The sequence below is a fragment of the Melanerpes formicivorus genome, unplaced genomic scaffold (genome assembly GCF_026170545.1).
Source record: "Melanerpes formicivorus ecotype bairdi unplaced genomic scaffold, bMelFor1.0.p_v2 SCAF_38, whole genome shotgun sequence".
Classification (NCBI taxonomy): domain Eukaryota; kingdom Metazoa; phylum Chordata; class Aves; order Piciformes; family Picidae; genus Melanerpes; species Melanerpes formicivorus.
The window spans coordinates 1688534-1713974 of NW_027142390.1; the positions used below are offsets into that span (position 1 = coordinate 1688534).

Below are 25441 nucleotides of genomic sequence, written 5' to 3' on the forward strand. Positions count from 1 at the left end.
TAGGAATAAAAGAAATGATGTTATCTTGCTGCTGCAACACAAAGATCAGGGCAAAGTCCTGACACTGCTCTTCTGGGGTGGAAATCTCTACCTTCTGTCACTTCACAAACGCTCTAAGCCTCCTCCTCCCCTCCACGGCTCCCCAGCTTCTGAGCAAGACAAACAATTACTCACAGTGGAGTTTCTGGGAAGGTTTTGGGTTTGAAGGAAACCAGAATCCTGCTATCCAAACATGCTTTCTTTTGGCACCTTCTGTAAAGCAACCTTCTCCTCCTGTCCAGAAGGCCTTGCCACCAAAGCTTGACCTTCCCTCTCCATGGCTCTCTGGAGAACAGCTTGGTGCTGTGCCAGCTGCTCCACCACTGCCTGGCAGCTGGCAGGCTGAACTAAAAGCTTGTTTGCTCTCCTCCACCTGCCCACAACTGTCCTCTGATACTTGGCCACAAAGAGGATGAGCAGAGCCCTCAGATGCACCAGGAACAACTCCATCTCCCTCCCTGTAGTGTGTCTCACCTGGGATCTGCTGACAGAGGCCTGTGTGACCTCGGTAGCTGTAGAGCTGAACCTACTCAGGAAGCGATGTGATGCTTCAGCTTCCCTAGAAAACGTTTGCACTCTGATCTATAAACCCTTCCACTTCTACAGCAGCAGAGTCCCCTTGGTGCCAGGCTGAGGGCCTGCCCCCCACCACAGACCTGGGGCTCTTGGTAACTGGGAAATGGAACCCAAGGGGAAAGAATCGTTCCCCCGGCAGTGGATTTACACCTCCCACACTAACACTATGGGTGGAAGAGACCTTTAAGGTCATCAAAAGCCCAACCATCCTGTGTCTGTATTCTCCTACCTGCAGAGTAGTGCTCTGGTCAGAGAAGGGGGAACTGAAGAAGGTGGTGACTATGCTCATCACTATTTCTGTGACGTACTTCTCCAGGATGGAGTCCGCGTGCTTTCTGTCGCTGGTGTTGTTGCAAGCCTGCGAGACAATTCAGTCTCAGGTCAGAAAAAGCTCAGCCAAGGTGGCTTAATGAGTGTTACAGGCTGGAATTCTTCACTTTGCACAGGGATTCCTTGGCCATGGTGGTATTTATGACACTTGGGTTCCCTGGGTTTCCAGCACTCACACACAGAGGAGCAGAAGCCCAAGGCCGTTATGGGTTTCATGTGCTGGCACACAGCTTGCTCAGGAGGCAGGGAAAAACACAGTGCCTTAGAGGAAAGCAGGAGGGCAGGGAGGACTGAGGTGCAATAGGGAAATACTTGGAATCCCAGGCAAAAAGCCAAATGGCCAAACAGATGCCAAGCTTGGGAAAAATTTGTTCTGACCTGCCAAAAACCGTTGCCTCTCGCTGGGGAAGGAGCTCACCTCTGGCCAGAGTGAGCAAGCCAGGTGGCAGAAGAGAAAGGCACCAGACAACAGGGCAGGGTGTGGGGCTTTGCTGAAGGGTTGTTTGGGTTGGGGTTTTTTTGTGCCCCATGGAATAGGGCTAATGACATCCACAGGCATGAGGAGGAGGCAGGTACCGAGCTGAAGGAGCGCAGCATCGAGGGGAACCGATTGCCTTGATGCATTGTGACTCTGATTCACAGACTGCATGGGGTTGGAAAGGACCCTTCAAAGGTCAGCTTGTCCAAGCCCCCTGCAGGCAGCAGGGACACCTCCAGAGGAGGCTGCCCCAGGTCACCTCAGGACTGATCTTGCTCATCTCCAGGGATGCTGTCTTGCTCTCACTGCTCTTCTGTTCTCTGCAGCTTCTGGAGTTGAGCTGCTAGACAGAGCGCTCCTTACCCGGCAGATGTCGAGCAGGAAGTTCTCAAACAGCTTCCACATATGGTTGCTGGTGTAGATCTCTTTCATTTCTACTTCTGTGTCCACGTAGCAATGATTCAAGAAGTTGATGTAGGCGATTTTGACCTAAAAGGAGAAGAGGGTAAAAGAACCACAACAACCCAAACCCACAGGAACGACAGCAAACCTGAGTGGGATTCTGAATGAGTCTAATGCCACAGCAGAGCTGCTGCATAAATCCCTTGTAAGGCTGCTACCTCTTGCTTTTCCTTAAGCCCTGGTGAAACTTAATGCCATCAATAGCAAGGCAGCAGCCAACAGAATACAGCAGGGTTGCTGCAGACCAAATGTCAGTGCAATAATCCCTTCCAGTTCTGCAGAACCATCTGGTGAAGGTTAGCAGCACCCTCCAGAAGCCTCTCTGCCTCAAGACCCCTCTCTAACAACTGAGTGCAGCATCACCCCCCATTGGCAGGGCAAGGAAACAAGTGCAAGAGGATTTCACTGAGCTACCCAGGCTCACTGGGGTTGCTGCCACAATTCTTTCCCTGATTCTGCTTCCCCCAGCTTATTGTCTACCTGCAGCCAGGCTAGACTCAGCAATGGCAAACCTCTCTCACCCAAAGCCAGCAGACAAGAACCAAAGAATGCCCTGGAATGGAAAGGATCCTCAAAGCTCATCTTGTCCAACCCCCCTGCAGTCAGCAGGGGCACTTCCAATTAGAGCAGGCTGCCCAGAGCCACCTCAAGTCTGATGCATCTAGCACATCTCTGGGCAGCATGCTCCAGTATTTCACCCTCACTGTGAAGAGCCTCTTCCTGATGTCCAAAGAACTCCCTCCCAGTGTCCACCTCAAACACCCACAGGCCAGCACCTCCAAGGAGCCCTCACCTCTGGTATGCAATCCTCGTGGGTTACTACCCTGACAATGTCATCCAAAGGGAGCAGGGAGTTGCACTTGATTTCTGTGTAGACATTTTTGCCCTCAGTGCAGACAGCCAGCAGCTCCACCAAGTGGATGTGGTACATCAAGGGACTGTTCTCATCCATCCGGTCCCTCTCAGATCTCATCATCTGCACCAGGGTCTGGAAGGAGGCTCTGTCATTGTAAAACACCAGGACATCTTCTCCTGCATTCACCAGCTGCCCAGAAAGAGAGAGAGAGACCATCAGCAGCTCAGAGATCACCTCCCCACGGCAGCCTCTGGCCCTGGGCAGCACCAGCCCCAGTTAGCTCTCCTTTAGGCACTCAGGAGGGCAGCCCAGCACCCACCCCTCTCCTGCTGCCTTCCTGGAGAGAGGGCTCAGCCATGACATTTTGCCTTCAGGAATCCACCACTGCTGAGCTGCTGAAGGACTTCAAAGCCAGCCCCACTGGCTGCTCAGACAGAAGTGGTGCCAAGCAGCTCGTGACTTTCCATCTGCCTCTGGATTCCACACCTCTGGCCTCAGCTGACTCCTCATTCACACTCGGCTGGGCTCAGAGGCACGCCCTGGGGACACAGCGGGTGGGAGGGCAGCAGGGCTCAGGAATTCCACCCTTCTGAACAAACATCATCAGTTCTCCATGGCTAATGAGTGACAGCTTAAGTCACACACTGAAGATTTCACATCTGAGACTGGGACAGCCACCTCTTCAGAGCACTTCAGACCTTCAGTAACCCCATGAAGGGAAGGAGAAAGAGCAAAGTGAGATCTGCTCCAGGCTGGGCACTGGACACAGCTAGAGGGGTCTGGGGCTGTCCTCCTGCAGGGTTAGTGGCCAACAGCTAGGTAAAATGCAGACTCATAGAATGGGTTGGAAGGGACCTTAAAGATCATCTAGTTCCAACCCCCCATGCCATGAAGGCAGGGCCTGACCCCAGATGAACTCCCAGATGAACTCAGCAGCTGCTGACCCCCATGGAAGCATCTCACAACCTGGACTCCACGTTCAGAAGCTCACAAAACCGTTTTTGAAGTGCAAGATGAAACACAGAAGACCTTTGATCAGCCTAGTGAAGATCCAGACAGCAGTGCCAGAGCTTGCCAAGCCTGATCCTTGGGCTCCCCCTGCTGAGGAGGCCACCAAAATCCCAGCAGATGTGCAAGCCAAAACACCTCACAGCCGGATCAAAGGCATTCACCTACCCTTCTCTCACCTCTCCCTGTTTGACCTCAACTTCCCAGTTGCCTACACACCTCCATTTTTGGAGGCCTTCAGCACTTGCACAGCTGAGTGTCTTGGGAAGACCAAACCAACCCTCTCACAATACCATACTGGTACAGACTTCCTTCTGCATTAGCTCTTAAGACCAGAAATTGCCCTCAAAATCCCATCAGGGGACAGTTCTCCTCCTCCCTCTCCCTGTCTGTCCTCAATTTCTCAGTCACCTTCAGGAGACTTTCCCACTCTCAGCCCCTGAGCTGCTGGAGCTGTAGATCTTGGCAAGACAAAGGTTTCCCCTCACAACACTCTCACGGTATAAACTTCCTTCTGCTTCAGTGATCTCAGCTCTAGAGACAAGAAATCCCACTCACACCACAATCATGGTAAAACAACTCCTTCTGTATCAGTGATCTTAGCTCTTAAGCCATGAAGTTCCCCTCACAGCACTCTCATGGCACAACTTCCCTCCTCCATCAGCGATCCTGAAAGGGAACTGTTTCTCTCCTAGCCAATGCAGCAAGAGGAAAGCCCCCCCTGCTCCCAACCCCACCGACAGCAGGCCCTGGAGAGGGCTTAGGAAGTATCTTCTGAGCATCACTAATCCCCAAGCACTCCTTTAGAGCTCTGGGTGAGGAGCTCAGGAGGCTTTTGGTGGCAGAGCAGAGCAGGCTGTGCTTGCTGGTAGCTGCATGCTCTTTTTGCATCCTGAGAGCTCGCTGTCAGCTTCTTGGCAGTGCCAGCAGCGAGAGGATCAATTTGTCAGGCTCACCAAATGGCATGTGCAAAAAAGAAAGAAGAGAGACTTCTGTTCAGGCCCTGCAAATCTCTCCAGCTCTCACCTCAGCCATTACCATATCTTGGCATTTCTTGATGAATTTCCCTTCTGCCTTGACGATGGTCTGCAGGAACTTGATGTACTGAACGTTTCTGCCGTGGGTTTCGATGCAGTGGACAAAGTGCTGGACAACTCTCTCGTTGATCTCACTGCACAGCTGGAAGTTGTTCATGAAGATGTGCTGCATGGTCACTGCTTCCAGGATCTGAAGAGAAAGGGGTGAAAGGAAAGAAGAAATCAGAAGACACAAACCACCAAACCCACACTGAGCAGGTTAAAGTCAACACTCCTGCAGGCTCCAGGGCTGAGAAGAACATCCTTAGGACCTGAGCTTGCAACACAATGGCTCAGTCTGAGCCCATCTTGGGGCAACTCCAAGCACAAACCCAGGCTGTGCAAGGAGTGGCTTGAGGGGAGTCTTGAGCAGAAGGACCTGGGGGTGTCAGCTGGTGGCAAACTCCCCAGGAGGCAGCACTGGTCCCTGGCAGCCCAGCAGGCAGCTGAGTGCTGAGCTGCAGCCAGAGCAGGGAGAGCAGCAGCACAGGGAGGGGATTCTGCCCCTCTGCTCTGAGAGTGCTGGAACCAGTTCTGGAGCCCCCGGCACAAGAAGGACCTGGAGCTGTGGGAGAGGGTTCACAAAGATGATCAGAGGCTGGAGAACCTCCCCCATGGGGACAGGCTGGGAGAACTTGGGCTGTTCAGCCTGGAGAGGAGAAGGCTCCAGGGAGACCTCAGAGCAGCCTTCTAGTAGCTTGAAGGAGGCTACAGAAGAGCTGGGGAGGAACTTCTGACAAGGTCTGGGAGTGCCAGGACAAGGGACAGTGGCTTTGAGCTGGGAGAGGGGAGACTGAGACGAGGAAGAAATTCTTGGCAGTAAGGGTGGGGAGAGCCTGGCACAGGCTGCCCAGGGAGGCTGTGGCTGCCCCCTCCCTGGAGGTGTTCAAGGGCAGGTTGGATGAGGCCCTGAGCAGCCTGGGCTGGTGGGAGGTGTCCCTGCCCATAGCAAGGGGTTGGAACTGGATGATCTTCAAGGACCCTTCCAACCCAACCCATTCTGTGAAGCTATGATTCAGAGTTCTCTTTAGCCTCTTGAGCTTTCTGCACTGAAACAGTTAGAAACAGACAGATCTTGCCAGCTTTCCAGGCTCTGGAACGTGACCCTTGCAACCAAACTTGCATCAGAGGAGGCCCAGAGGCAGTCACCAAGGACAAGCCACTTTCTGCTTGCTAGGAACAATGACAAACCACAGCACCAGGTCACTCTTACCCCTGGGTTGAGGAACAGGTTTATGTGCTTGTGCAGCAGGGCCTGGTTCTGCTGGTTCCCAGCACAAAAGTTCTGTAAGAACTCATGTGCAAGCTTCATGATCTCCTGCATCCTGGTGTCTTCAGCCTGTGATGGCAGGAGAGAGAAGGCCTGGTTAAACAGCCTCTGAAGTTCACTTTCAGGTGAGGAGCAGACGAGCCCCAGCTCTGCAAGGGAACTGTCACGTCTCTCACACTCCATGAAGGAAAGAAAACAAACCTCCACCCAGTTCACAGACAGCAAGGGATGAGCTTGGCCTGCCTCACACTCTGAAAGGCCATCAAAAAGCAAGAGCATCACCAAAGTTACAGCAGTTTCCTCTCTCAAACTGCACACTCCGTGGCCAAGCCTGCCAGCAACGTGCTTGAGTCACTTTTAGGCTGCTGAGCATACCACTGCCTGGGCCAAACCACACATCAGCACCTTGGGAATGCAAGGGAAAGAGCCATGTTCCACTGCAAGGCATCTCAGCAGTGACAGGCAGGCAGGTCAGGGCCCAGAAGAGATGGAAAGTTGTTATTATTGCACCAGTTAAGGGCAGCTGGTACTTACTGGAATCCATGCACTGCCTGCAGGCTTCCAGGCACAGCTGAGCACTCTGACACCAGTGTGGAGTTACCATCACTGAGGGCAGGAAGTGCAGGCTGGAGAAGGGGTTGTCTGCTTTGGTGTTTAAGGGGTTTCATCTGTTTCCAAAGGTGAAGCACCTTCCAGCCTGCCTGGCCAATGAGTTGCACAGCCAGGGCACAGAAAGGTGACAAATGTGCTGCAGGCAAGTTTTGACTGCTGGGGCTTTTTAAAGCAAAAAATGAAGGAAGACAACGTTGAGACTCAGCTCAGCATTAATCAAAGGCACTGCCTAGAACTGCTGGGTCTCAGAAAGCTGTGGAGTTTGGAAGAGAGGACAGCAGAGTGACAGGGAGAACGTGAGGAGCTCCCTCACCTCTGCTAAGTACCTGTCACTTGTGACTGATGGGCGGCCTCGGCAGTGACCTCAGGGGGTGCTTCATCAGCACAAAGCAGTGCTGTGCAAGCTCAAACCCTACAGCAACCCCGAGAGGGCTTCAAGCTGCTCCTCTGACATTACCCAGCACCCTGAAGTGGCTAATCAGCAGCAGCAGAGCTCATCAGGAGAGCCAGTTGGTGTTTATTCATGGCTAGGGGGGAATCTGGGTCCCTGCAGCTGCAGGGGGCTGTGTCTAACAAGTGGGCAGACCTGCTGATAAATCCCACCGGGGGTCACCAGGCACCCTTCTAGCCCCCAGGAGGACTGTCACACAGCTGCCTCCTAGCAATAGTCTTAGAGTCCTAGAGTCTTGCTTCCACTGCCACAGCTTCACTTCCAGCAGCACACAGCTCCCATGAAAGGCTGGGGGCTGAGCCTTGGCCTTACTCTGACCTCTGAAGGACAAATGGCTCCAGGAAACGGTGCAGAACTCTGACTACTTAAAGGTTTCCAACAGGCAGCTTAGACAAGAGTCTCCTTCTCTGGAGACTCCAGACCCACCTGGCAAATGTGATCCTGGGCAAGCTGCTGTGGGTGCTCCTGCTTCAGCAGGGGAGGGGTGGATGAGATGATCCCCAAAGGTCCCCAGCCCCACCATGCTGGGAGTCTGTCACTTCAGTTTGGACCTGTGGGTGTCTGATAGACTCAGGCTAAAGAAAACACCCTCTGGGAACCCCACACAAAGGCAGGAGGTTCAGGAAGAATCAGAGGAGCTCCTGAAGCCTGTCAAGAGGACACAAAGCAAGGGGACAGCCACACAGCAACCCAACCTTTTCATAAGGGATCTGCAGCAGCTCCAGCACCACGGCGTGAGCTCCCATGTTCCTCAGAAGCCTCTGCTGCTGCTTCCTGCTCTTCCTGACAGAGGCACTCTCCTGCACACACAGCTTGCTGAGCCGCAGCAGGATCTGCAGGAGACACTTGCTTTAGAGCTGCAGCCCTGGGCTCACCTCTGAGCAGGCCAGGAGGCTCCCAGACAGCAGAGCTGCAGCCCTGGGCTCACCTCTGAGCATGCCAGGAGGCTCCCAGACAGCAGAGCTGCAGCCCTGGGCGCACCTCTGAGCATGCCAGGAGGCTCCCAGACAGCAGAGCTGCAGCCCTGGGCTCACCTCTGAGCATGCCAGGAGGCTCCCAGACAGCAGAGCTGCAGCCCTGGGCGCACCTCTGAGCATGCCAGGAGGCTCCCAGACAGCAGAGCTGCAGCCCTGGCCTTCACCTCTGAGCAGGCCAGGAGGCTCCCAGACAGCAGAGCTGCAGCCCTGCCCTTCACCTCTGAGCAGGCCAGGAGGCTCCCAGACAGCAGAGCTGCAGCCCTGCAGCCCTGGCCTTCACCTCTGAGCAGGCCAGGAGGCTCCCACCAGACAGCAGAGCTGCAGCCCTGGGCTCACCTCTCAGCATGCCAGGAGGCTCCCAGACAGCAGAGCTGCAGCCCTGGGCTCACCTCTCAGCATGCCAGGAGGCTCCCACCAGACAGCAGAGCTGCAGCCCTGGCCTTCACCTCTGAGCAGGCCAGGAGGCTCCCACCAGACAGCAGAGCTGCAGCCCTGGGCTCACCTCTGAGCAGGCCAGGAGGCTCCCAGACAGCGGAGCTGCAGCCCTGGGCTCACCTCTGAGCATGCCAGGAGGCCCCCACCAGACAGCAGAGCTGCAGCCCTGCCCTTCACCTCTGAGCATGCCAGGAGGCTCCCAGACAGCAGAGCTGCAGCTCTGGCCTTCACCTCTGAGCAGGCCAGGAGGCTCCCAGACAGCAGAGCTGCAGCTCTGGCCTTCACCTCTGAGCATGCCAGGAGGCTCCCAGACAGCAGAGCTGCAGCTCTGGCCTTCACCTCTGAGCAGGCCAGGAGGCTCCCAGACAGCAGAGCTGCAGCCCTGGCCTTCACCTCTGAGCAGGCCAGGAGGCTCCCAGACAGCAGAGCTGCAACCCTGGGCTCACCTCTGAGCATGCCAGGAGGCTCCCAGACAGCAGAGCTGCAGCTCTGGCCTTCACCTCTGAGCATGCCAGGAGGCTCCCAGACAGCAGAGCTGCAGCCCTGGCCTTCACCTCTGAGCAGGCCAGGAGGCTCCCAGACAGCAGAGCTGCAGCCCTGGGCGCACCTCTGAGCAGGCCAGGAGGCTCCCAGACAGCGGAGCTGCAGCCCTGGGCTCACCTCTCAGCATGCCAGGAGGCTCCCAGACAGCAGAGCTGCAGCCCTGGGCGCACCTCTGAGCATGCCAGGAGGCTCCCAGACAGCAGAGCTGCAACCCTGGGCTCACCTCTGAGCATGCCAGGAGGCTCCCAGACAGCAGAGCTGCAGCTCTGGCCTTCACCTCTGAGCATGCCAGGAGGCTCCCAGACAGCAGAGCTGCAGCCCTGGCCTTCACCTCTGAGCAGGCCAGGAGGCTCCCAGACAGCAGAGCTGCAGCCCTGGGCGCACCTCTGAGCATGCCAGGAGGCTCCCAGACAGCAGGCAAGAGTGAAAAATCCACCTGCATGTATGAGAGTGGCTCCAGGCAGGGACAAGTGGAGGAGTCACCATCCCTGGAGATGTTTAAAAGCTGCATGGATGTGGTGCTGAGGGATGTGGTCCAGTGGCAGTGGTGGGACTGCAAGCTCCAGGCAAGTGGCTGGGCTTAGTGATCTCAGAGGTCTCTTCCACCCTCAAGAGCTCTATGCTGCCATGGTAAGTACCAAGTGAAGCCAGCACCAGGCCCCAGAGGAGGGGCCAATGAAGCCCATCAGCTCACACCACACCACTGCCCACACACACTCCTTGCCTGGTGTTTGGAATAGGTTACCCAGGGAGGTGGTGGAGTCACCAGCCCTGGAGGTGCTCAAGAGACACATGGACAGGGCACTGGGGCCATGGTGGTGCTGGGCTGCTGGCTGGACTCGATGCTCTTAGAGAGCTTTCCCAACCAACTCTGTGCTGCACAACCTGTGTCAAAGCATGGTGGTTTTGAGAGCAAGGCACTCCAGCTCAGGGTAAATGAAACAGCCTCTCCACTTGCCTGCTTCCTTTGCAGGCTGTAACAATAACAACATTGTGTTACCATTGAGACAGCAGCAAAACATCACCTCTCACTAACCCACTCTGAGGGGAAGAATCCACACACTGCTGACTCTATTCCTGGCTTCCCATTCAAGCTGGGATGTCCTTATTACTCAGCAAATACTTTCCAACAATGGAAGAGTGACTCAGACTTTCCTGGGTGCCTCCCTCTGCCTGCAGCCCTGCAGAGCTCTGCTTCTCATCCACACTTGCATCCCAGCCCCGAGAGCGAGCAGAGCTTTTACCTCTTTCACCACGCGGTAGTTGTAGCTGCTGGTACTCTCAGGCTTCTGGGACTTGCTGTGACCTTCCTGAGGGTAAGGAAAGGAAAACCAGGTCATGTGTTAGCAGCTGAGAGCACTGGCTTCATGCAGGCTAAAGTGAGCATGCTGGGGCAGTGCTTGCTCTCTCCCCCTGCTCAGGTTAGGGAAGAGGTTGAGCTGCTGGAAGGTGTCCAGAGAAGGGCAACAAAGCTGGGGAGGGGTCTGGAGCACAGCCCTGTGAGGAGAGGCTGAGGGAGCTGGGGTTGTTTAGCCTGGAGAAGAGGAGGCTCAGGGGAGACCTTCTTGCTCTCTACAACTGCCTGAAGGGAGGTTGGAGCCAGGTGGGGGTTGGTCTCTTCTCCCAGGCAGCCAGCACCAGAACAAGAGGACACAGCCTCAAGCTGTGCCAGGGGAGGTTCAGGCTGGAGGTTAGGAAGAAATTCTTCCCAGAGAGAGACTGGCCATTGGGATGTGCTGCCCAGGGAGGTGGTGGAGTCACCATCCCTGGAGGTGTTTAAGAAGAGCCTGGATGAGGCCCTTGGTGCCATGGTTGAGTTGATCAGATGGTGTTGGGTGACAGGTTGGACTCAAAGGTCTTTTCCAACCTGGTTAATTCTATTCCATTCAATGGCATCCCTCAGGTGTCTGACACTCAGAGCAGGACCTCTGATTATGCTGTCCAGCCACACTGACCCCTCCAACACACACCAAGGTGCAGGTGGGATTGTCTTAGTGACAGCAAGGCCCTGTCCTTCCCTCTGCTTCTCACCTGCTGCCTGCAATCAAGCTTCCCCACCTCCACAATTCCTTTCTCCCCCTCTCCACTACTATTCCAGTGCCACTGTGCAGTTAGAGATGTCTCACAGCACCACACTTCAGGAAAGCAGTAACAAGGGAAGTGCAACTCTGGAACAGGCTGCCCAGGGAGGTGGTTGAGGCCCCATCCCTGGAGATACTCAAGATGAGGCTTGACAGAGCTCTGGGCAACCTGATTGAGTTGAGGATGATCCCACAGAGGGGATTGGGCTGGATGATCTTTGAGGTCCCTTCCAACCCATTCTGTGATTCTAAGCATCAGCAGGGGATCCTGTGCAAACACAGCCAAATTACCTCCTTTTTCTTGTGCTCATTTTCACCTTGCCCTCCATCCATGGCCTCATCAGGACCTTGGCCTTTGTACACCCAAAGCTCTGATTTTTCCACAATAGACCTCAGCTGGTCCAGATCTTGTTTTATCTGCTTGTAGTTGTCAACATCTTGGCTGGTAACAAGCAGTTGAACCTGACAGGAGTGGAATCCATCAGTTGCAGAAAGGATTTGGTTTAGCTGCAGTGCAGACATTCAGGGGAGGGGAAATGCTCTTGGGGTTCTTGGGCCTGCAGCGGAGCAGCCCCAGAGGGGAGCTGAGCAATGCTCAGCAAGAGCTAAAGGAGCTGTGGGGGGCAAGAGGCTGGGGCCAGGCTCTGCTCAGTGGTGCCCAGGGACAGCACAAGGGACACAACCTGGAACCCAGGAGGTTCCTGAGCAGGAGGAGAAAGTTGTTTGTTGTGAGGGTGCTGGAGGCCTGGAGCAGGCTGCCCAGAGAGGTTGTGGAGTCTCCTGCTGTGGAGAGCTCCCAACCCCCCTGGAGCTGTTCCCTGTGTAATTTGATCTAGGTGCACCTGCTTTAGCAGAGGGAGTTAGACCAGATGATCTCCAGAGGCCCCTTCTAACCCCTCCTATTCCATGATTCCATGGTTCTCCCCCCCCCCCATACCTGCTTAAAAGCTTGGAGGACTTCCTGCCTCTGACTGAAGTGGCGGAAGAGCAGCTGCAGCGCTCCAGAGACCAGAGGAGGGTAATCATGCATGGTCAAGTGCAGCAGCACCCTCAGGAACGTCCTGCCCCCGTGGTCATCCAGGTCCAGGGGGGTGTTCTCCTCACTGCAGACAGAGCAGCCACTTACCCAGCCTGTTAAGGCTCCCTGTCCCTCCCAGCAGCTGCTTCAGTTCAGTCAGTGGGGGCAGAAAACCTTTTTAATGGCTTCAATTTATCAGGTCAAGCACTCTGCTCAGACAGGCAGGGATGTCTGGAGTGCTGTGGAGCAGGGATGCTACTCCAGCAGCTCATTCATCAGGGCTCACTCAGCTTACACTGTCCAACAGACACTCTAGGGGTCAAACCAGGCCAAAGACCTTTGTCCCTACAGCAGCCTCACTCCATCACTCACAGTTCCTGCCCTGGTGCGAACCTTCCTCACTACTCATGAGACCAATCCCCACCTCAGCATCCTGCATGCAAGAGTTATGCCAACCACTGGAAATCCTCCTCCTTTTTACTCTTGGCCTTCCCCACCTCTCTCCTCCCCTTCCCCTCTCCTCCCCTTCCCCTCTTCTCTGAGCATGACAAACTCATGTTGTATTCCCCCCCCCCCAATCAGTGCCCCCTGAATCATTTCCATATTCTGCTTTCATTCTGGTCCTCCACTCTGTAAATGAATCTCTTCCCCCTTCTGCCTCCACTTCTCTTAAGCCTACAGGAGACAGCTGCAGCTCTGAGCAGCTAAAGGACAGGCTGCAGCAGCACTTGGAGCCTGTCCCTGCCTTGCTGTGCTGTGGTGTCAGGAAGGCTGGGAGCTGCTCTGGAAGGCAGGCAGGTGTGGAAGGTGCAGCTGGCTTTGTTCTGCCAGGTGTGTGCAGTTTAATGCTGCAGCAGGCAGAAAAGGGATGGCTAAATATACATCCACCCAAGGCCCACTCCTTCTCCTTGCCTACACAATCTTTCCCACCCAGGATTTTACTGCAGCATGCAGCTTAGATGCACTCATTCTCCAACTTGGCTTTCACCCACACAAGTACAGCCCTCCCACAGAGATCTTCCTGGCTGAAGGACCCCTGGGTATCCCCCAGCTGTGGCTTTTCATCCCAGTGGACACTCCTTGGAACACTACCAGTGAAGAGGTACTTTCCTTCCACCAAAGATCCCCTCAGCTTGCTCTTCAATATGTTCAAAGTCCAGGGCTCCTGAGAACAGAGTGAGACAAAAGCATCACAGAGCTGCACCAGAGATGTTTTGACATCCCCAAATCACTTTGAACAGCAAGTGATGATGGAAGGGTAAGCCAGAGGGTCCTAACAGGCTGAAAGGAATGCTGAGAGCTCACTGAAGCAGCCTGCTAAGGTAATAGAGGACAAAGGAAGCTGTTCCCAGCTCACAAATCCAGGCTTAGTCCTCCCTGCCCTAGCTTTAGATTGCACCAGCACCATTCCAGTGGACACTGATGGGAGTCAACCCCAAGGAACACCCAGCCTTGCCAAGGCTGAAGTCATAAACTCAGCAAAGGCAACAGAGAGAAAGTCTTTGCATTTTTGAGCAGGAGGGGAAGATGATCCCATGGCAATCATCTGAGACAGAGAACACAAAGGGTACAGCAGACTTGGAGCTCTCAGCTTTTAGCTAAGGGTTGCAAAAGGGAATGGAAAGAGAGCACAGGGATTGTACAGCCTTGCCAAAAATGGCTGGATTCTCCCCCAAAGTTCAGCCTGCAGAAAGAGCTCTTGCTCTCCCCACCAGCCCAGCTGGGAAGGCTCTGGCACTAAGGGGGCTGCTGGACAGGCAGCCCAAGAGAAAAAACTAAACATCCCCTTTGAAGTGAGATCAAAAGACAGAGTCTCCTCCCTTTGAAGGCTTCACATCTAAACCCTGTTCTCCTTATCTTTTTGCCTCTTCTCAAGATACAGCCCTCAAAAAGAGGGAGAAAAAGCTCTTTGATGTCTAATAAGCTGCACTTTTCAAGTCCAGTTATTCCTGGGTGGCACAGGTCCCCTGGGACACTTCTCCCCCCTGGAAAGTGATCCAGCAGTTGACAGCATCCCATCTACCCAGCCCACTCAGGAGCCTGCTTTCAGTTAAGAGCCCTGGACATAGCAAGCTGCTCACAGCTTCCTTTCATACCCCTGCCCTTGGACACTCCAGGTTGGAGCCAGGTGGAGGGGGGTCTCTTCTTCCAAGAGCAAGTGACAGGAGAGAGGAAATGGCCTCAAGTTGTGCCAGGGGAGGTTTAGGCTGGACATGAGGAACAATTTCTTCCCCCAAAGGGTTGTCAAGGCTTGGCCCAGGCTGCCCAGGGCAGTGGTGGAGTCCCCATCCCTGGAAGGGTTTCAAAGCCCTGGAGATGTGGTGCTGAGGGCCATGGCTCAATGGTGAGCTGGCAGTGCTGGGGTCAGGGTTGGACTTGATGGCCTGAACATCCTCTTCCAACCAAACTGACTCTGTGACTCCCTGCCCAGTCACTAACCTGGTACATTAGCTGGCACTTCTTGGCTGCTGCTTCCAGTGGGTGACTCTGACATCTGGGCATTGCTTTCATCAAACTCATGCTTAAATATACACAGCAGGCAGGAGATCCTGTAGTCCAGCCTCACATTCAGAATAAACTGAGGAGAGAAGGAATAAAAAGCTGGAAATAACCTGCCCCTGTAGCATGCACACATCCCACAGAGCTACCAACGTGGGATAGCTGCACAGGAAGGATGTGGAGGCAGCCTGGGGAAGAGGAGTGTCCTCTGAACACAGGGAACTGAAAACTGATGGCAACCAGCACAGGATCCAAGCAGCAAACAGCACTGGAGAGCAAATCCTTACCACAGTTTTGATCCTTGGTTACTGCCTGATGTAGGCATCTTCAGCCAGGAGGGCAAGGGCAAAAAAGCAGAGGGAAAGGAAGGGAAGGAAGGGGGCAAAAAAGCAGAGAGAAAGGAAGGGAAGGAAGGGGGCAAAAAAGCAGAGAGAAAGGAAGGGAAGGAAGGGGGCAAAAAAGCAGAGAGAAAGGAAGGGAAGGAAGGGGGCAAAAAAGCAGAGAGAAAGGAAGGGAAGGAAGGGGGCAAAAAAGCAGAGAGAAAGGAAGGGAAGGAAGGGGGCAAAAAAGCAGAGAGAAAGGAAGGGAAGGAAGGGGGCAAAAAAGCAGAGAGAAAGGAAGGGAAGGAAGGGGGCAAAGACCCTTGTGCCAGCTCCCAGAGTGCTGGGCTCAGGGAAGGTGAACAAGAGCTGGCAAGATCCAGACTGCTGCCACACCACAGCCACCACCCTCACGAGGCTGTGCCAGTAAAACCTCCAGTGCAGCAGGGACCTCTTTCCCAGTGGCCTTCCTCCCTCCTGAGGAAAGCACTGCAATGCCAGCAACACTTGCAGCTCTCTCAGGCTGAGGGCAAGATGCTCTGTGCCATCTTTCACAGGGCAGGGTGAGGGGGGGAATGCTGGCACTAAAATATCCCACAGCACATGCCAGGCCAGGAGAGAAGTTGGGGCTTCCACTAAAAATAGCCATGGTGGCAGGAAGTGAGTCAGGCCTCCCCTACATGCTGCATCTGCTGCTGAGGGGAAGGGCACAACCTCCAGCCCTGCTATGTGAGAAGCCTCCCACGGGGGCACGGGGAAGGCAGGAACACCATGGATCTCCTGCTGCTTCACACCCTCGCCCACAAGGCTTTGGCAGCATTCTGGCCTCCAGGAACTTGCCCTTGAAGCTGCTGAAGGGAAAAAGGACTCCTACACTGAGCAGTCTGGCCTCCAGGAACTTGCCCATGGAGCTGCTGAAGGGAAAAAGGACTCCTACACTGGGGCAGGGAAGGGGGACTGCAGTGTGGTCACCTTGCAGGGCAGTGGGGAAGGGAATACACCTTGCTCTGTGTCCTGAAGACTTCAGAGTGAAAAAAGCCAGAGAGCTGGAAGAGGCAGCAAGGCTAACACACAAAAAGCATTTCAGGCTCAACCAGGAGGAGCCTCAAGTATCTCTCCCACTCCTTGGGGCACTTGAGATAGCCCTGTTAACTGAGAGGAGTTACTAGGCCAGCAAGGTGGAACATGAGCTCTCCACCTGAGCAGGGCAGCTGTTCACAGATGAGTGGGAAATGTGTAGGTGCCTATCCCAAACTCCCTGCTGTGCAATGGTTTCAGTACAGGCAAGCTGAGGGCTGCCTGCCTCAGCAAGCCTCCTCTGCAATGCTTTAGCAGTTGAAGAGAGGCCCCCAGCAAGCAGGAGGGGATTACAAAGCAGCATGGCACCATGGCAATGCTTAAGGCAGCAGGAGATGCTACCTGGTTTGTGTTGCTAGTACCTGGAGTATTTCAATGATCTTCAGCTTCGTGTCCATGACCAGGATGTCCTCTTTCTCTGGCTCACTCTGCTTGACATTGCCCTCAGGAGCAGCAGCAAGTGGGGTCATGGGCAAGAAGCCTCCACCTCGGAGCACCACCTGGGTCATCAGCTCGCCCACTCCATGGATGGATCTCATCACATTGCTCCCTTCAGAGAGGCAGGCAGACAGGGAAGGTTATGCTGGTGGAATGGGGCTCCACTAATGGGGCAGGGACCCTCCACATCCTCTGAAGAGAAACTGTCTCATCAGTAAAGGAGGGCAGGTGGGCACAACAGATGGGAGCCAGCTCCAGCACTTGGAGAGCCCCCTGCCCTCTCCTCCCTCTTTCAACATGGGCAATACTGAGCTCTATGACCAAGGCAGGGACAGGGTGAAGCAGGTTTCAAACCCACAATGGCATCTTGAGAAGCTACCAAAGCAGCCTCTCTTCTGCCCCTTTTCAGCCTTACCTTTGCTTTCCTCTCCTTTTGCCATCTTGGTAATAGGGAAGATGGTAGTGATGTGCACACAGTCTAATATAGCAAGGAGGATTTTGGTCAGCCTGAGGAGGTCACAGAAGTTGTAGAACCCAAAATAGATCAGATTCCTGGCTAAGTTGACAACCTACCAAAACAACAACAGAAAGCCTCATTAGTACTGGAAACATCTGGCTGTCACCAAGCTGTCTTCACAGAGTGACAAGAGAGTAGGAATCTCAGAGCCATTACCACAACACACTGCAGCTCCACCAGGGGAGATGAGTTGGTAACATCCTCAAGCTTTCCACCTGCCTACACAACACTGCAATGCCTGCAGTGAATCTGTGGCTGCAGCTAATTCTGTGGCCACACAAATCACTGCAGAGAAGAGAGGTCAAGACTAGAGGGAATGCTTCAATGGGTGTTTTTTGTCTCACCAAAAACCCCACCACAGATGCAAAGCTTTCTGCTACCAAGTGACTCACTTTGCTCTGATGCACTCTGTCAGGACCCACACCCCATAATTCCATGTACAGCACAAGTATTTCATGCAGGCTCTTTACCTGAAGTATATTCCCCAAATGCTTTGGGGGTTTGATTTTACTCTTTAACAGATTCATTGAGTGGTTTGGATTGGAAAAGGCCTTGAAGCTCATCCAGCCCCAGCCCCCTGCCATGGGCAGGGACACCTCCCACCGGCCCAGCCTGCTCAAGGCCTCATCCAGCCTGGCCTACCTCACACCTCCCATGACATTAGTGCTTATTTCAGGCCTACTAGTGCCACATTTCATTTGCAGAGAGTATTTGAGCAGGTCAGTAAGTCAAGAGGACACTTTGTGAGCAATCCCTCACGCTGCAGAAACTCTCTGTGCATGCAGAGTTTAGCTTCTGAGGCTCACTGCAGTGCAGCTTGGCTGTGCAACAAAGCAGGGCACAGGGATTCAGCAAGGCTGCTGCAAGCCTCAGATGTAAGCTCACAGCCATTAATTGCTTTTCAAGAACCATCTCTGCAAGCTGGCAGACGCCAGGGGGGTTCTTTGTGGAAGGAGGAAGGGCTGCAGCACACAGGAGGAGCCTGCTGAGGCTCAGCACTCAACACTTAGCTGCTGGGGGGAAAACAACACCACCCCAAATGTTCCCCACACAAGTAAGAATCAGAATGGGATAAGTACCTCAAAAGTGAGCTTGTTTTTCTCTTTGTCAGAGAAGGGGAACCTCTGACACACCACATCTCTTAAGTACTCCTCTACAAATTCCATTGTCTGGGCAAATCTCTCCTTAATTTCATCTTTGGAAGTTCCACTGCTATCATAGCTGAAGAGGAGGGGAAAAAGAGAACACAAAAGGACACCAAGCTTAGCAGGCAGACACACAGGGCTCTCCCCACCCCAACTCTTTTCACTGGTTTTCAAAAGTCTAAGAAAAGTCAAAGGCTGTCAAATAATTTATCCAAAGGAGGGCAGCAGGAAGCTGAGAGCAGAGTTTCCTGGCTTGGCCTGGCTTATCCCACAGGCTCACTTTGCACTCTTTAAAAAGGTCTGAGAACAACAACAAAAAGGGAGAGGTTGGTCCCAAATCATAAAGAAACTCTCATTATTTCAGTGGAAACAATGACAAGCTGTGGAGAGCACTGAGGAGGGGGGGCATGGCCAGGAGATGCTGAGTGTGGATGCTCCAAATACAAAATCATTTAATCAAAGCAGAGATCTCTTTTTTCTTTGTACCAACTCCAGGTCCAACAGCAGAGAGAGCAGCAGGGCAAGGCAGGGGACTCTGCCCCTCTGCTCTGCTGAGGCCCTACCTGCAGCACTGCCTCCAGTTCTGGTGCTCCCAGCATATGAGGGACATGGAGCTGCTAGAGAGGGTCCAGAGGAGGGTACAAAGATGATGAGAGAGATAGAGAACCTCCCCTGTGGGGACAGGCTGAGAGAGTTGGGGCTGTTCTGCCTGGAGAAGGCTCCAGGGAGACCTTAGAGCAACCTTCCAGGACCTGAAGGGGCTCCAGGAGAGCTGGGGAGGGACTTTTCACAAAGGTTTGTTGTGATAGGATTAGAGACTTGAAGCTTGACAAGGCCAGATTGAGACTGGAGATGAGGAAGAAATCCTTGAGAGTGAGGAGACACTGGCACAGGGAGGCTGTGGATGGCCCCTCCCTGGAGGGCTCAGGTTGGATGAGGCCCTGAGCAACCTGGGCTGGTGAGAGGTGTCCCTTCTAGCATCACCCAAATCAGAGACAGACCATCATGGGCATCACTGAGGGGTTTGGAGACAAACACCTCACAACTTATCCCATCCAAGCACACAGAGGGGGCTGGTTTCATTCTTGGGCAGGCTCTCCCCAGTAAACATCAGAGCAATCAAATTAAGTCATGCATATATATGTATGTATTTATTTCCATGGAATGGCTCAGGTTGGAAGGGACCTCAGAGATTCTCTCCTCCAACCTCCCCACCATGGGCAGGGACACCTCTCAACTAGACTCAGCTGCTCAAGGCCTCATCCAGCCTGGCCTTGAACACCTCCAGGGAGGAGGCAGCCACAGCCTGGACACAACCTGTGCCAGAGTCTCACCACCCTCCTACTGCAGAGCTGCTTCCTCAGCTCCACTCTAACCCTGCTCTCCCTCAAACGTTCCCCCTTGTGCTGTCTCCAGACCCCCTCAGGAGAAGTCGCTCTGCAGCCTTTGTGTGCAGGCTGAAGCTGGCAGCTGGGCAGCAGCAGCAGCGCAGGGGCCTGGGACCCAACCCCTTCTCGTTTCAGAAGCTGAGGAGCAGGGGCCTGCCCGTCCCAGCCCGGCCCGGGAGGTACTCACTCGTCAATAGCAATCTCGGAAGGAATTTCGGACCAGAGGCGAGCGTACTTGACGGGGGTGACCTGCTCCTGGGGGTCGCGGTCGACGTGCATGTGCAGCATCAGGCGGCAGAAGGAGGCGCGCAGGTCGTAGGGCAGGTTCTCGTCCGACATGCAGCGCAGGATCAGGTCCACGTCCAGCTGCCCCGAGATCTCGTTGATGGCCAGGTACTGCCTGTCCAGGCACATCCTAGCAAAGAGGTTCAGCTGGTATCTGCCAAGGGGAAGACAACAGGAAATCAACAGACAGCTTCCACTCGGACTCCCAGAACCACAGAGCTGCCAGGGCTGGAAGGGAGCTCAAGGCTCAGCCAGCCCCAACCCCACTGCCATGGGCAGGGACACCTCACACCACAGCAGGTTGCTCACAGCCACCTCCAGCCTGGCTGCACACACCTCTAGGCAGGAGGCTTCCACCACCTCCCTGGGCAACCTGTGCCAGGCTCTCACCACCTTCATGGGCAACAACTTCTTCCTGGGGGAGGCAAGAGGCTGGGGCCAGGCTCTGCTCAGTGCTGCCCAGGGACAGCACAAGGGGCAGGGGGCACAAACTGGAACCCAGGAGGTTCCATCTGAGCAGGAGGAGAAAGTTGTTTGTTGTGAGGGTGCTGGAGGCCTGGAGCAGGCTGCCCAGAGAGGTTGTGGAGTCTCCTGGTGTGGAGAGCTTCCAACCCCCCCGGGCACTGTGCTGCTGGGCAAAGCTGCTGTGGGTGCCCTGCTGGAGCAGGGGGGTTGGCCTGGATGATCTCTAGAGGTCCCTTCCAACCCCCTACACCATGCTGAGACTGTATCTGGGAGGAAGTCTACTGCAAGAAGCACCTGAGTGGAAGACAGAAGGCTCAACAAGCCAGCTAGTAAAAAGAAAAATATTTATAGTTGGACTTTCTGCTCCACCACATCTGAGTCCATCACAGTACTCTGAAGCTTATAACCCAGACACAGGAATCTGGTCTGAAACCTGATCCTCCACCATGCCAAGAACTTGGTGTCTTGTCAAGTCATCTGGAAACATCACTTCGTGTCAGAGACTGCTCAAAGCACAGCTTAAGCCCTCCAAAAGAGCACTGAGCATTAATCACAGCAGACTTGTGGCCCTTTCACAGCTTCACATATTGTCCTGCTGAGAACTACAGGACCACTAGAGGCTTAGACAGAAATTTAGAAGGCAGGGGGAACAGCAGGGGCTTGGTTAAAATCAAAGGCAGAGTCATTTGCATGATGCAGTTATGTTCATTCCAACTACCACCTGAGTACAGGTCCCCTGAGCACACAGCAGGGACTGCCCCAACACCACTTATCAGGAAGCTGAGAAGAAATAGGGGCACTGTAGAACAGTAGAATTGTTGGAATGGAAAAGATCTCCAAGATCAAGTCCAACCATCAACCCAATGCCTCCATGGCCCTCAAACCATGGCCCCACGTGCCATGGCCACAGGTTTCTTGCACACCTCCAGGGATGGAGACTCCACCACCTCCCTGGGCAGCCTGTGCCAATCCCTGACCACTCCTGCTGCAAGAAATTGCTCCTAATCTCCAACCTAACCCTCCCTGGCAATTTCAGGTTGGACACAATGATCTTGAAGGTCTCTTCCAACCTGGTTTATTCTCTTCTGTTCTAATCTCTGTCCTCCTGACACTGCCCTGCACATCTTCATCAAGAGCAACAAGGTCACCCCTCAGGCTCTTCTGCTCCAGAGCTCCATCTCCCTCAGCAGGGAGAGGCTCAGTTGGTAGCACATCAGACCCTTAATGGGAAGGTCATGAGTTCAAGCCTGCAGTGGGCAGTAGTGTCCTCCCTGCTCTAGTTGTGAGGTCTGTGATGACAGGGAGGCGGTGGAGTCCCCGTCCCTGAAGGCATTCAAGAGGAGATTGGATGTGGCACTTGGTGCCATGGTCTAGTCATGAGGTCTGTGTTGATAGGTTGGACTCGATCCTTGAGGTCTCTTCCAACCTTAGTTATACTGTGACACTGATGTTCCACTGCCTTCAGCAGCTTGGTGGCTCTGCACTGGGGTCTCTGCCAAAGCAACTACAGCCCCCAGAGGCTCCCCTAGAGGCAGGCCTGCTGCGCCCTGCTGGCTGCCTGCTGCGCCCCGCTGGCCGCCTGCTGCCCGCGGCGTTAACCTGTAGTAGCTGAGCACATCCCGGTCCTCCTTCTGCCCCTCCTTGGCATCCTGAGCCAGCTCCCTGATGCTCTTGCTGCGGATCTCCTTGTTGCTGTCTCTCCAGAACAGCCACACTTCTTCCTCATCTTCTCCCACCTCCAAGGCGTTTTCTCCGCTCGACACCTCCTCAAACTCGAAGCGGGAGAGGACCAGCCTGCCAGGGGAAGGGAGAGAGGGAGGCAGGGAGGGAGGGAGGTTACACTGCAGGCTGCCAAGGCCCAGGCACATCTCTCAGAACATTTCTTTCGAGACACTTGTTAAAACATCCTGGGGAGAGAGCAGGGACTCATTTTGTCACCCAACATGCCTCCAAAGAACCAGCAGTTTACTCCTCAGCCTTGCAGAGGAAAAGCTGAGCAGCTGATTCCTTCAGCAGCAGAAAAACCTTTGGGGTTTATTACTCAAATGAACCTGGATTCTGAACTTTCCACTCAGCCAGCATTTCAGCCCCACTCAGCTGATGGAGATAAAGAAATGAAGAAGTTCAAGATAGCTATCAGCTTTTCAAGATGAGCTGTACAGGACTGGTTCAGAGATCATTAAACAGATTAGGAAAGGATTTGGTTAAAAGTGTCTAAAAATGGAGGATTGCTGTATCCCATCAATGCCAACTGGATCAGAATTGCTGCTGTGTGGTGAAATAACTTGAGACAAATCAGCTGCTGACACCAGAAAGGCTTTGGGAGGAAGAGGGGGGGGTTGGCTCTTCAGCAAAAATCATGCAGCTGATAAAAAAAAGACAAATTAAATACACATGGAGGAGAGCAAAGAAGTGCTGCAGCCACTTGAAGTGCTGCTGGAAATCACTCCAGGCTTTGATTTCGTGAAGAGAACTGAATGTGCAAGAACACTCTCCTCCACTGGTGCTTTAAGTACCACCTGACAAAGCCCTGTCTCTCTTTTGCAGGACTATCTGTGCCCTCTTCCACCCACCTTTGTGAAAACTGTTTGAGATTTGATGCCTGCCAAGATGCTTCAGCAATGGGAGGACAAGGCTGGGAGAGCTGGAGACCAAAACCCTAACTGCAGGGGGAGAAATGGGAGAGCAGAGATGCACCAGCCTGTGCTTCACTGCAGGCTGAGCTCAGTGGGCATGCACCCAAGCAGCACTCACTGCAGACAGCTTGTGAAGGACAGCCTGAAGCCCAAAGGAGTTTGACCCACAGGACTCTACTGAAAAATCAGTCTACTGTGACCAGAGGTGAACCACCTGAAAGAGTTCCCTGCCTGCAGGGCTGGGAATCCACATGAAGATGTCTGCTGGCAGCAGTCCCCATTTACTGTGGATTTGAAGAGGACTCCACACACACTTGACTGCTGTCTCTAGGCCTGCCAGCAGTGCTCTCAGCTTTGAATCACCTTCCTTCAGTCTGAGGCTAGGAAAAGCAGCTTCCAAGGCATGAACTTACTTAGTTTCGATGAGGATGTCAGCGTTGGCTGGGTTCAGCACAGCCTTACAAATCAACTCCTGTGTCACTGGAATAGATTTGTTCATGGAAACACAGAGATCTGAGAGGTAATCCAAAAACCTGGTGGGAAACAGGAGCCAAGAGGGTATCAAAGCCTTGCTGAGATCTAGACTGAAGCCATCTACATTTCAGAGACTCAGAACTCCACTTCAACACTGCAGAGCGAGACTGCTGCCCGAGGGGGAAGCTCAGCGAGTGCCAAAAGCAAAGCAAACCGCTTTGTGCTTCCTTCACCAGCAAGATGGAAGCTGCAGATGCCTCTGAGAAGGCTAAGAAGGGTCACCAGACTGAAGAAGGCAGCTCACCTGGGCTCCCTGTTCTTCCTCACCAGACTAACAAAGGTGTCAATCTCAGCAGCCGTGATGTGCTTCTCCAGGAGCTTGCGGTTGTTGTGCAGCAGGGCAGTGATGGTGTCCTCGGCCAGCACATCGTAGCCAATCTGCTTCTGCATGAAGCCAAACTGCTTTGCAATGTATTCCTTCAAAACAGAGGGAAGCAGCATGGTGATCAGTCCCCCAGAAACGTGAGACAACGCTCAGAAGCAAGCACAGCAAGAGCTTTGTCAGGAGCAGCGTCCCGAGGAGCCAGCTGGATTAGGTGCAAGTTGCTATGTCGAGAGAAAATGAGAGACAGACTGAGGGGGGGAGACACTGCAACAGGCTGCTGCCCAGGGAGGCTGGGGATGCCCCCTCCCTGCAGGTGTTCAAGGCCAGGCTGGATGAGGCCTTGAGCCACCTGGGCTTGTCCCTGCCACAGCAGTGGGGTTGGAACTGGAGGATCTTTAAAGGTCCCTTCCAACCCCACCCATTCTAGGAGTCTATCTTCCAACCCCTACCAGCCAGCATGATCTGCCAACAGTTCTGTTGTCTTCTCCAACTCCCCTTCACATGGGTGCTAAAGACACAGCTCAGAGAGATGAACACTGCCAGAGGAACACAGCTCAACCCAAAGCCCTCTTGCTGACTACCAGCACAGCAGAGCAGCGTTCCGCTAACGAGCCACAGCTTTGAGGGCTGTTCTTGGAGCAGAGGAGCAACATCAGTGCCACTGCAAGCTACAGACACTTTTCCAACCTGATTCTTCCTGTAATCCTGCTGGGAGTGCCTCAGCACCCTGTAGCAGAGGCGGCAGATGTGCCTGAAGGGGGCATGGCGCTGGTCCCCCAGCTCCTCCAAGCGCAGCATCGGGCCATCGCCGCTGTCCGTGAACGGCGCCTGCAACAGCTTGAAGATCTGCACGGGGGGAAAAGACAAAGAGAAGCTCAGCAGCCACTGCCTTCAGACCCTGAAACCAGTGTGGAAGCCTTGTGCCTGCCTTGGCATTTCTAAAATGAACACTGGAAGCACGCTGCAGTTGCAGAGTTTGTTTCCCCGCGCTGGTGAGGCTGCATCTGGAGCAGTGGCTCCGGGTCTGAGCTCCCCAGCTCAAGAGAGACAGGGAAATACTGAGAGAGCCCAGGGGAGGCTACAAAAGATGCTGATAGGCCTGGAGCAGCTCTGTGAGGAGCAAAGGCTGAGAGCCTGGAGAAGAGCAGCTGCACATGGGGAACTGACCAGTGCTCAGCAAGAGCTAAAGGAGCTGGGGGGGGGGGGGGGGGGGGCAAGAGGCTGGGGCCAGGCTCTGCTCAGTGGTGCCCACAGTCAAACCAAGGGGCAGAGAGCACAAACTGGAACCCAGGAGGTTCCACCTGAACAGGAGGAGAAAGTTGTTTGTTGTGAGGGTGCTGGAGGCCTGGAGCAGGCTGCCCAGAGAGGTTGTGGAGAGCTTCCAAGCCCAGCTGGGCATTGTGCTCCTGGGCAAGCTGCTGTGGGTGCCCTGCTTTAGCACCTCCAGAGGTCCCTTCCAACCCCCACTGTGCTGGGATTCTGTGCCAGAGCAGCCTGGACAGAAGATGATGCTGCTCAACACCACAGTCTGTAATTTCTTCTAGCAGTTCTATTCCCTCAGCCAACCACCAGCAGCCTGCTGAAAGCTACAAACCCAAGG

The 25441-nt window shown here is 54.2% G+C and overlaps 1 protein-coding gene across 14 annotated transcripts in view; it reads right to left on the minus strand.

Moving 5' to 3' along the window:
* ITPR1 (inositol 1,4,5-trisphosphate receptor type 1) overlaps positions 1-25441 on the minus strand; it is a 204123-nt gene that overhangs the window by 102257 nt on the left and 76425 nt on the right. For all 14 annotated transcript variants that reach the window (XM_068157768.1, XM_068157769.1, XM_068157763.1 and 11 more), the window contains 19 exons: positions 24529-24687; positions 23761-23933; positions 23396-23515; positions 21946-22140; positions 19784-20035; positions 18143-18284; positions 16962-17115; positions 16471-16658; positions 14652-14790; positions 13323-13377; positions 12132-12297; positions 11486-11656; positions 10358-10423; positions 7854-7991; positions 6039-6164; positions 4776-4976; positions 2679-2930; positions 1787-1912; positions 845-973 (listed from right to left, as the gene is read on the minus strand). In XM_068157768.1, the coding sequence (XP_068013869.1) occupies positions 845-973; positions 1787-1912; positions 2679-2930; positions 4776-4976; positions 6039-6164; positions 7854-7991; positions 10358-10423; positions 11486-11656; positions 12132-12297; positions 13323-13377; positions 14652-14790; positions 16471-16658; positions 16962-17115; positions 18143-18284; positions 19784-20035; positions 21946-22140; positions 23396-23515; positions 23761-23933; positions 24529-24687 (2952 nt within the window). The remainder of the gene's footprint in view (positions 1-844; positions 974-1786; positions 1913-2678; positions 2931-4775; positions 4977-6038; positions 6165-7853; positions 7992-10357; positions 10424-11485; positions 11657-12131; positions 12298-13322; positions 13378-14651; positions 14791-16470; positions 16659-16961; positions 17116-18142; positions 18285-19783; positions 20036-21945; positions 22141-23395; positions 23516-23760; positions 23934-24528; positions 24688-25441) is intronic.